The following is an 11,084-nucleotide window of genomic DNA, read 5'->3' on the forward strand; positions in this document are numbered from 1 at the left end:
GACACTGATGGGAAGCCCACAAACAGGGACAGGGGCATAATAGCCCTTTCTCGCTCATGTTCCTCAGCACAGGGTTGCAGACACATGGCTTCCAGTGCTGAATCTTGGACCCAAGCCTACAACTCAGAAGGACAGGGCACGGTTTGTTCTATAAAGAAAGAAACAAGACTGCTTTCAGCTAAACATTTTGTTTAATGAGTCTAACACAATGGGCAGCAGAAGGCATCCAGAAGGAGACAGGAGCGAGAAGTAGAAAACAAACGGATACAAACAGAAATCAGTATTCTTCGCCCTCGTCATCCCCATCGGCACTGTCTGCCCCAACCTCCTCGTAATCCTTCTCTAGGGCAGCCATGTCCTCCCGGGCCTCCGAGAACTCGCCTTCCTCCATCCCTTCCCCAACGTACCAGTGGACAAAGGCACGCTTGGCATACATCAGGTCAAACTTGTGGTCCAGGCGAGCCCAGGCCTCAGCAATGGCTGTGGTGTTGCTCAGCATGCAGACGGCACGCTGCACTTTGGCCAGGTCGCCCCCGGGGACCACCGTGGGGGGCTGGTAGTTGATACCAACCTTGAAACCGGTGGGGCACCAGTCCACAAACTGGATGCTACGTTTGGTCTTGATGGTGGCAATAGCAGCGTTGACATCTTTGGGAACAACGTCCCCACGGTACAACAGGCAGCAGGCCATGTATTTACCGTGACGAGGGTCACATTTCACTAATTGGTTGGCTGGCTCAAAGCAAGCGTTGGTGATCTCTGCTACTGTCAGCTGTTCATGGTAAGCTTTCTCGGCAGAGATGACTGGGGCGTAAGTGGCCAGGGGGAAGTGGATTCGGGGATAGGGCACCAGATTGGTCTGGAATTCTGTCAGATCTACATTCAGGGCACCGTCAAATCGCAGGGAGGCCGTGATGGAGGACACAATCTGGCTGATAAGGCGGTTGAGGTTGGTGTAAGTGGGGCGCTCAATGTCCAGGTTCCTGCGGCAAATGTCATAGATTGCCTCGTTGTCTACCATGAAGGCGCAGTCGGAGTGCTCCAGGGTGGTGTGGGTGGTCAGGATGGAGTTGTAGGGCTCGACGACAGCTGTGGAGACTTGGGGAGCTGGGTAGATGGAGAACTCCAGCTTGGACTTCTTGCCGTAGTCAACGGACAGGCGCTCCATCAGCAAAGAGGTGAACCCAGAACCGGTGCCCCCACCAAAGCTGTGGAAGACCAGGAAGCCCTGGAGACCTGTGCATTGGTCGGCCTGTTGGAAAGAGAGAGGTTTTAAAGGATTCTCACAAGTCCTGACATGGTCTTGCTGAAAAGCCTGCTTAGTCACTTAATATGGAGACTACTGGGGGTTTGGAGACAGTAAGAGTCAGCTTTTCACAAGATCATACAGCAGAAGGCAGTCTCTGCAGAAGGCTCCTAGGCAGTGCAGCAGAGACTTCTGAATGGGATAAAGGAGAGGGGGACAGAGCCACTGAGCCTCACTTAATACTGTGTCCCTGTAGCTTCCAGACAACTATGACCTGTAATTCAAGGGCTAGACCTTATATGGAGGACAACTCAACCATTAAGCTCCCCCTTCTTAGACCAACTGGTCCTGGTAAATTAATGCCTACGCTACTCCTGCCCCAGCTCTTAGCTTTGGAGGACAGATCAATCTGACCGCACAAATCATTGCATGATCTCACACCACCTCCTCTGCTACTGGGGGTTTAGAGAGCAAAATCCAATTTCCTTGAAGATGGCATATTCCTCCAGTAGCCAACATAGTGTCCTCCAAAGGCTGTGGGGTCTATCTCCCATCAACCCAAGCAGTCTTGGCACTCACCATCTTATGAGGTGGTAAGCAATGATGGGGATTGTAGTCTAACAACGTCCAGATGTCACAATGCTAGCTAACTCTGTTGTAGCAGAAGATAATCCCTGGGCCTTTGCTTATTTAAGAATTTTGATCCTAACACTAATTTAAGATCACAACACAAGAAGACTATTCTTTATGATTATCTCCTTCCCACCCACAGCACTTACCCCCTTCAACATAACTGCCCATGAGTTGTTGACTGGGCAATGTACCACGTCCACACATCAAGGACAGACTGATCTATTTCCTTCCTCTCTTGTACAACTTTGGAGTTACCAACCTGAGCAACATCCAAAATTGGACACAGGGGCTGAAACAAATGACCTTTTGCACACCACTGGGACAATCTGCATAAGGCATGGATGGGAACCTGTGGCTTCCATACACTGCTGGACTCAAATTAAAATAGCTCATGGTCTGGGATGACAGGGACATTTTTGCTTAACCATTTCCTGAAGTCCAAAGCTTCCTCACCCATGAAGTAAGGAATGGTATTAATCAAAGTCTCCCTTTGAACAATGCTCATTTTACAGAAGACCACTGAAGCCACAAGGTAAGCCATGAAGCATGCGTCCGATAATTCTTCTTTGAGCTGTGGTTTATATAAGACGCAGCAAATGGCACCAACTTTCTTAAATCACGAAGCCCCATTTTAGAGCTAGAGATCACAGAGACTCAGCAATCTCCAACTTCCTGGGAAAAGGCAACTATGCTTATGATTGCCTATAAAAAGCACCTCAATACAACAAGCAGATTAACAGCTTGGCTGCATGCATTTTTACTCAGTTACTGTTCTTTAGCCTTAAAGCAGCAGGGTGCCTATTAGCATACACAGAGCAGTTTCCCCTCCAAATATTTATGAGAAACTACAGCCTGTACAATCCTACCTCTTCAACTCTTGCTAAAGATAAAGAGCAGAGCTAACAGTCTCCCATACAGATAAGCCCAAGAGCTTTTATCTTCAGAAACTCAACAATGCCACTCCTGGCTTCCTTAAACTGTACAATTCCCCACCCCCACAACTATCTGTGCTTGTTTTATTTCCATAGGCTGAAAGATTAGAATTTAAATAACAAGGTTCCTGTGAGCACATTCACAGCCTAGGAATTTTATTTTCCCATGACTAGAGCTATACAGAGAGCTCTTCCACTTTACACAAAGCTCTATTTCTGCTTTTCTAACCAAGCAATTGTTTCTTTGGGTGGCATCCAAATAAATAATTATGCGAGCGGAAAAACTTTGGCTTGCGCAATGGAACTCGCCCTCCCATGTGCACCCCAAAATATGATCCAGGTGGCTTGAGGAACCCCTGGAACAGTTTCTGGGGTGAAAAGAGGAGGGAAGTCTCATTGTGAAAGTGTTCTGCTTGAGCTAGGGGTTACTTAGTACTACTTTGGATATTATTCCTTTGCTATTCGTGGAGTTGGTGTTTGGGAGATCCCACCTGCAAGTGAAATGGAAGACGCATTGAAAAGCTGCCCCCAAGCTCCAGGAGAAGCAGAGAAAACACAATACAGGCAAAAATAACCAAAAACGTGAGATTAGGAAACAATACTCCAATTTGTGCGGCCACACCCCTAGGTCCAATAAGATGCACACCCTTGCTTGGAATATTGTGCATGTAGCGATGGGGAAAAGCATTCCCAAATGCATTCTAGGACTAGAGACCACGGACTTCCTCTCACAAAAATCCACTCCAGGTTTTTCCTGCAAGCCCAATTTTGGCAGCTGTAGAGTGACATTCCTCTCTTGCCTGCCAAGATCAAAGAATTTGCCTTCAGAGGCTCTCTGAGGGCAGGCAGGGGAGAAGAACCACTGCACATTCAGATTTGGAGTTGGGGTTTTTTAAGTCTATCTCAAGCATCCTTTGTCTTTAGAAGATCCTGTGAAGACCTCCTTACCCCAGTCAGCTTTTCAGAAGACCACACAACAGAAGTAAGTCTCTGCTGAAGGCTCCTAGGCAGTACAGCAGAGACTTCTGAGTGGGATGAAGGAGAGGGGGACAGAGACACTGAGCCTCGCTTAATACTATGTCCCTGTAGCTTCCTAACAACCATGGCCTGTTAAATTCAAGGGCTAGATGTTATACTGAGAACATCTCAACCATTAAGCTCCCCTTCGTAGACCAACTGGTCCTGCTAAATTTATGCCTATCGTACTCCTGCCCCAGCGCTTAGCTTTGGAAGACAGATCAAAATGACCTAACAAATTATTGCCTGATCACACCACCACCTCTGCTATCCTAAGCTCTTTGGGGAAAAGCAGGATACAGTGCATGTGAAGTATTAATTAGCAGCAGTGTACAACTGACTATACAATTTATTCTTGCCTTTAAGGAGGTGAAGGAAAACGGCAGACTTGCACAAACAGTACAGGCAGGGAGGACCTGCTGAAAAGTTTAACACAGCTTGGACATAAAGCAAAACCTGCAACAAAATGTTGCAGTGGGAGGAGTGGGGGGGTGTCAGGATCCCCCCCTTTGCCATTCCATCCCCCTCTCCCCTTTGCTTTTATATTTTCTCCTCCTAGCACATAGAATTCTATGGACTCCAAGCACACTCAGTCTTTACTTATCAATTTTGGAGGGTCCACATTTATCCTTTTTTTAAAGGGTTTTGTCCATTTCTGAAAAGCTGGCCTTTCCCTGTTAACATGGGCAGTGCTTTTTTCTTGCTACAACCAGGCTCACAGCCGGAACAGAGGAAACAAGAAGGAACATATTAAAGAAATGTCCTTCCCCCATTTAGAATGCATGTTTTTGTGAAACATCTTTCCTGTTGTGTTTAGAAGCCCCTTCCTCCAGTCTCACAGGCTGCAGACATCAACTCACCAGCTTGCGTATCCTGTCGAGGACCAGGTCAATGATCTCCTTGCCGATGGTGTAGTGGCCCCTGGCATAATTGTTGGCAGCATCCTCCTTGCCAGTGATGAGCTGCTCAGGGTGGAAGAGCTGGCGGTAGGTGCCAGTGCGCACCTCATCTGTGGAGAGAAGCAATTGGAAGCATTAAGACCTCTGGCATCCCTCCTGTAGACACAAACACAGCTAGAAAGCTATTAGAAGTGCCTTGTTTGCTCACCAATCACAGTTGGTTCCAGGTCCACAAAGACCGCCCTGGGCACGTGCTTGCCAGCTCCCGTCTCACTGAAGAAAGTGTTGAAGGAGTCGTCGCCTCCCCCAATGGTCTTGTCGCTGGGCATCTGCCCATCAGGCTGGATGCCGTGCTCAAGACAGTAGAGCTCCCAGCAGGCATTGCCAATCTGGACTCCGGCTTGGCCAACATGGATGGAGATGCACTCACGCTGCAGAGAGAAGCGGTTAAAATGAATGCATGCGTCCTTCCTCAATGCAGACACACCCCCCACAGACATGGAACTCCCCTGTCCAACCAATTCCATGTTATTTTAAATCCCCCATTCCTACCCCTGCGTCTTAAGTGTGAGTTTAGGGCCTGCCTTCAGAACTGCAGAAAGGAATGAAGTGATATATCTAGAGCAGTTTGTGCATGCACACAATGAGCAAAGCTGTGCTAGTCGGCAGTGGCGCTGCGGTCTAAACCACTGAGCCTCTTGGGCTTGCCGATCAGAAGGTCAGGGGTTTGAATCCCGGTGACGGGGTGATCTCCCGTTGCTCAGTCCCAGCTCCTGCCAACCTAGCAGTTCGAAAGCACGCCAGTGCAAGTAGATAAATAGGTACTACTGCGGTGGGAAGCTAAGCAGCATTTCCATGCACTCTGGTGTCCCGTTGCTCCAGAAGTGGTTTGGTCATGCTGCCACATGACCCAGAAAGCTGTCTGTGGACAAAAGCCGGCTCTCCCGGCCTGAAAGCGAGATGAGTTCCGGAACCCCATAGTCACCTTTGACTGGACTTAACCATCCAGGGGTCCTTTAACTTTACCTAGTCGGCAGTCTACTAGGAAGTAAGCAGCTAATGAATTGCTCACAATGCAATGTCATCATCCCCAAGGCAGAGCCATAGTACAGCTGGGAATAAGTAGTCCCCCATCCTGCCCCACTTCTGTGGCCTCAAACTTGCAGAATTCAAACTGTGTTTATAGAAATTGCGCTTTAACCACAGATTTTTAGAACACTGTATGCCAAAGACCCAGAAACCAGAATGCAAACAAAACCCATTGCCTAGGAAATAAGACATGTGGAAAATTCACTCACTTTCTTAAAGCTAAGCTGATAATACTCGGGAGTCATTTAAAGAAGGAACTTGTCCACATGCCAGTCTGTTGCGACTTTAATCCATTTTTTGATGATTGATAAGGAGAAAGTGGCTTGTGACAGCTTTGGAAGCCAACAGCTTTTACCCAGAAACTGTTGGTGAAAACCAATTCTCCCCCCTCATCCTATCTGAAGAGAAGGGAACTCTTAAACGAGACACCAGCACCTACAGAATGGGATACCTCATTTTTCCTTTAGAAAGGGTAGGCCTTTGTGATGTCTAAAATGTACAATGGGAAACAAAACAAACAAGACACTGGGCAACAGGTATTCATCATAATGTAGAAATGGAAGCATGGGAACGATTACAGAATACGGATATAAAATCCACAGCATGTAAGAGAAAATTCTATGAAAATGTTATATAGATGGCACCTAGTACAGGCATATCCAACTCTCTAGAGACTGCGATCTACTCCCAGTATTATAAAATTGGCAGCGACCTATCCATTGCCCACAGTTGAGCTTTTTTTTTGGGGGGGTGTGCCCAGAGTCTCTCACCCCTAAAAGCACTGGCCCTGAAGGATCTTGACTGGCTCCCAGTTCAAAGTGTTTGTGGTGACCTTTAAAGCCCTAAACGGCCTCAGCCCAGTGTACCTGAAGGAGTGTCTCCACCCCCATCACTCAGCTCGGACACCGAGGTCCAGCGCCGAAGGCCTTCTAGCGGTTCCCTTACTGTGAGAAGTGAGGTTACAGGGAACCAGGCAGAGGGCCTTCTTGGTGGTGGTGCCCATCCTGTGGAACACCCTCCCAATCAAACAACTATCTGACTTTTAGAAGACATCTGAAGGCTGTCAGGGAAGTTTTTAATGTTTGACATTTCATTATGTTTTCATATATGCTGGAAGCTGCCCACAGTGGCTGGGAAACCCTAGCCACATGAGTGGGGAATTAATATAATAATAATAATAATAATAATAATAATAATAATAATAATAATAATAGGGACACTGGTCACTGCAGTTTATTTGTATTTTCCACAAGTGAACTCCTGAAGCGTTATATAGAACTGCAACAATCTTGTCCCTTCTTAAGGTTCATAAACCTACTTGAACATGCAGATGGTGAGATAAATGAGCAGGAGAGACAGACTGAAGTGTGAGGTAGTAGTCTTGTCCCCTGGGTAGGAAAGAGTCCTACCTCGGACTAGCCAGATGCGCTTGGCCAAGGGTGTGCAATAGGACCAACCGATGCCCTACACGACAACACTGTAACTCAGCCCTGAAGCACCAATTGTATGCAAGACACTGTTACTCATTCTTAATCGGCACTGCAGGCTTTGGGTGTGACTCAAACAACCCGGTGCCTGTTGAGTCATTGTGTCTGCTGCAGCAGCACAATGTATCCCTCAGGACTGTAAAATCTGTATAGTATCACATTTTTGCCTCATGCTTTAGGTTACACAAACGCCTCAAATACAGAGTTGCCATATTTCAAGAGTAAAAACCAGGGCACCCTGAAGGTTTTTGAGTGGTGTTGTTTTTTTTAAACCCCTGAAATTTTTCAACTATCCAGAACAAAGCAGCAAATATAGCTTTCTTTTTGATAGGAGAATCAGGGGATTATGGGTCCTAATGGGAGGGAGCAACTGCCCCCACGCTGAACACCCATGACTACAGGCGCTGTGCTCAAAGTTGTTCCATTGGTCAAAAGGACTAAGGCCTGGAGATTATAGGAGTGCTGGAGTTTAAGCGAGACACAGTTCCTAGCTTGCTTATGCTTGCTTCTTCGGATAGCTCATCCAGATGCTAATGAGTTGATGTCTCAGAGCCAGTTCTTTTGAACTCCCAACAGGATTTGGCTTGTTTTAGCTAGTTGCTGCCAGCGAAGTGAAAACACAGCAAGAGCTAAGCAGAAGAGGCCCAAAGCCTCCCCCCACCAAGGCAGGCAATTGAGTGCTAGGCAACTGAGCCCCATTATCCTCCCCACAGCGCAAACAAGGGGGAGGAGAGCAAGGAGCAGATTTGGTTTCAAGTCCTGTGCATTATTAGGTAGCCTCAGTTTCTGGAACCCAGAACACTAGGACCAGGGTTCCAAAGGGGGTTAACGTGTCTCTCCCACAAGTTGTGGGGCACAGAGAAAGATTTCGCACAGGGCTCCAGGTTTACCAACAGGCAGTGTGCAAGACAGGGAGCCAAATAAAAGCAAACCAGAGAAGCTTTGTTTCTCATACTGTTCCCCATAAGTGTTCTACAAAGGCAACAGGGATGCTAGGCAGGTGAGAGGCAGCTGCATCCTTGGATCAACTGCAAGGTGGGAGACTTGGGGCTGGGGGGGCAATGCCCCATTTGCCCTGGGGATCAGACTCCACTGCCAACAGGTGGAGGTATCCTTTTCATGATATCTGCTACAAGGATACACCCTTAATTTCCTCCAGTTAATTCAGATTTGAAACAAATCCAGTTTTGTTTCCAGGCTCCAGTTACTCAGATTTGAAACAAAAAATTAAAAAGTCTACTCAACAGCTAGGTTTTGAGTAATCTCTTAATTTAAATTAAAAACAACAACTGATGCTGGAACTGCATCTTTTGTATTTCAACCGAGCCACAAAATGGAGCTGTTATGCCCTTTGAAGATCTGTCCCTCCTAACTCACTTTGGCTGAACACGCCTTGCTTTCCAGCAACTTTTAAGCCATTTTGCCCTGCCTGCTGGTAGCTGGACATTATGCAATGCCACATAATGCCCCTTCTATGCAGTATCTATTTGCCAGAGCCAAGCTTCGCAGCTGGCAAGTTCAAACTTGGCCACTTTTGCTTTCAAGATGCGACCCAACCCCAAAAAGGATTACCTTGCCTAAGGATGCCTCTTAAGCGCAACCTAAGCCGCTTAGCCTGGCCGATTTGCAATGGGCATTTGGGGACAAGAGTGTGTTTATTTTTTCTTGTATGGGGGGTGGGGGGCAGGATTGGTTTGCAGCGTTTCTTTCTTTTGCCAATAGGCAAATGAAGCGCACAAGGTTCTGCATTCAACCGCCCGGGGAAATGACGCAACAAGCTGGTTATTCAACAAGGCTCTTCCCGCGCGTTCTCTCTGGCGGGCTGCTTGCCTTGGACTCTGGCTTTCCAACTCTGCTTGGAAGAAGTGACTCAACACGTAGTTACGGAAGCAAGAAAAAAGAGTTCTGGACATGGGCGTAACCAGGAATTTTGTGGGGCGGGAGAGGCAGGCCTTTTGTCAGGGGGACAGGACCTATGTGATTCGTCACTTAAGTATTTCTATTGTTTTACTTGATCTGGGGGGCGGGCAGCTGCCCTCACTTACCCCCCCCTACTACGCACATGCGTGTGGAAGAGGCTGCCATGCCGGGCTTAAGCGGCCACATCCTGCTGCTTGAGGTTCTGGAAGCATGCTTCCGGAGGATTTTTTGCAAAAGAGCTTGTGCTCCATTGACCCATTTCCAAGAAAGGGTAAATCGAGGCGCACTGAGACTATTCAGATATTCTCATTGTCTAGTTTGGTAACGACTGGACTAAGCAACGCACCCCAGAATCCGCTTCCGGCACTGACCTTAACAAGCCCCGTAGAGACGCAATTGAATCCCAAGCGCCCCCCCCAAATGATCAGAATCGGGGCAAATGAGGCACCTTATGCTTCTAAATGGCGCGTTAAAGGTTAAAGAGGAGTACAATGGTACCTCGGGTTAAGTACTTAATTCGTTCTGGAGGTCCGTTCTTAACCTGAAACTGTTCTTAACCTGAGGTACCACTTTAGCTAATGGGGCCTCCCGCTGCCGCCGCTGCGCGATTTTTGTTCTCATCCTGAAGCAAAGTTCTTAACCTGAAGCACTATTTCTGGGTTAGCGGAGTCTGTAACCTGAAGCGTATTTAACCCGAGGTACCACTGTAAGGCCATTTAGGGGCTTTTCCTACACCAAGGAAGCTGGGCGTCCCACCGCGTGCGCGAAAGTTTCAGGCCACTCGCTCCCTTCGCTCCCCCAAGCCATTGCGCGGAAACGACTCGGGCAATGCTCCTCCGGATGTGCGCACACGCAGCCGAGCGGACACGTGTCTGCGCGGCGCGATTTCCTGCACGCGGAAACGCTCTTCCCGGGAGCTCCTCCTGGGACAACGAGGGAGAAGAAAGCATCACTGCCTCGCCAGCGCCTTTTGGCCCCCATCCGCTCCTCGACACCCGCGTCCCAGGAGCCCCGAACTGGCTACCGACACCCACAGGGCGCAGCTCCCTCGCACGACCCCTCGCCTCACACCCCATGGCCCTGGATGCCCGAGCGCCCACAAAATTCCCCGTGGAGAGCATCCACTAACCTGGGTGCCAGGGCCATGCGTGTCGCATGGGCACTCACGCTTGTGGGGCCAGGTTGGCACCGCTACACCCCACCCTGCCTCGCTTTCCCGGTTCCCAGGCACGCACCCCCGCGAAACCTTTGTCTCCAAGCCGCCGCCTCCTCCTCCTCCTCCTCTTCGCTACTTACCATGTTTCCTCGACGACAAGGAAGCAAAAAAGCAACGAAGCGGGAGAAGGAGGAACCGAGTCTTCCTCACTAGTCGACCCGTTGAGGGAGCCGCCGGTGAGCCAAAACTTCGTCCGAACTGCGGGACGGGTTGGGGCGGGGCCTTTTATAGGGTTGGGAGCGTGTCGTCGGCAGCAGGGGCGGGGCTTGGCGGAGGGAGAAAGAGGCGCCCTACCCCGCCCCTTCACCGGCTCCTGATTGGCGGGTTCGAATTTCCCGAAAGGTGAAGGCGGGCGGGACAGCCAATGAGGAGGGGAGAAGCGGCTACCGCCATGAATGGAGGGGGGGGAGGACAAGGACCCCGCTTTTCACAGAGGAATTCATAGGAGCCAAGGGCGTAGCCAAGAGGAGAGCAGCTGCCCCCACAGATCAATAAAAATACTTAACTAAGGTTCTGTGCCCCCCCCAAATTGGCCCTCCAACAAAATATCTGAGCCCCCCCCCCAAACTGATGGCAGGGGTGCCAACTTGAATAAAATACTGGGGGGACGACAGGTAAGTCCCACCCCGCATCATCGATCACGTG

General features: G+C 49.1%; 2 protein-coding genes across 2 annotated transcripts in view; both read right to left on the reverse strand.

Annotated features, from left to right (window-relative positions):
• TUBA1A (tubulin alpha 1a) overlaps positions 1-10,642 on the reverse strand; it is an 87,083-nt gene extending 76,441 nt beyond the window's left edge. The window contains exon 1 of the mRNA XM_081181455.1: positions 10,520-10,642. Coding sequence (XP_081037581.1) covers positions 10,520-10,522 — 3 coding nt within the window. The 5' untranslated portion in view covers positions 10,523-10,642. The remainder of the gene's footprint in view (positions 1-10,519) is intronic.
• Positions 173-10,653, reverse strand: LOC308580145 (tubulin alpha-1C chain-like). Its single transcript, XM_081181458.1, has 4 exons — positions 10,520-10,653; positions 4,936-5,158; positions 4,689-4,837; positions 173-1,252 (listed from the first exon to the last, which is right to left on the reverse strand). Exons 1-4 carry the CDS (start codon positions 10,520-10,522, stop codon positions 278-280), a joined length of 1,350 nt encoding a protein of 449 aa, XP_081037584.1. The 5' UTR covers positions 10,523-10,653; the 3' UTR covers positions 173-277.
• Positions 10,654-11,084: the final 431 nt, after the last annotated feature.

This window comes from Podarcis bocagei (genome assembly GCF_964188305.1).
Source record: "Podarcis bocagei genome assembly, chromosome: 2".
Lineage (NCBI taxonomy): Eukaryota > Metazoa > Chordata > Lepidosauria > Squamata > Lacertidae > Podarcis > Podarcis bocagei.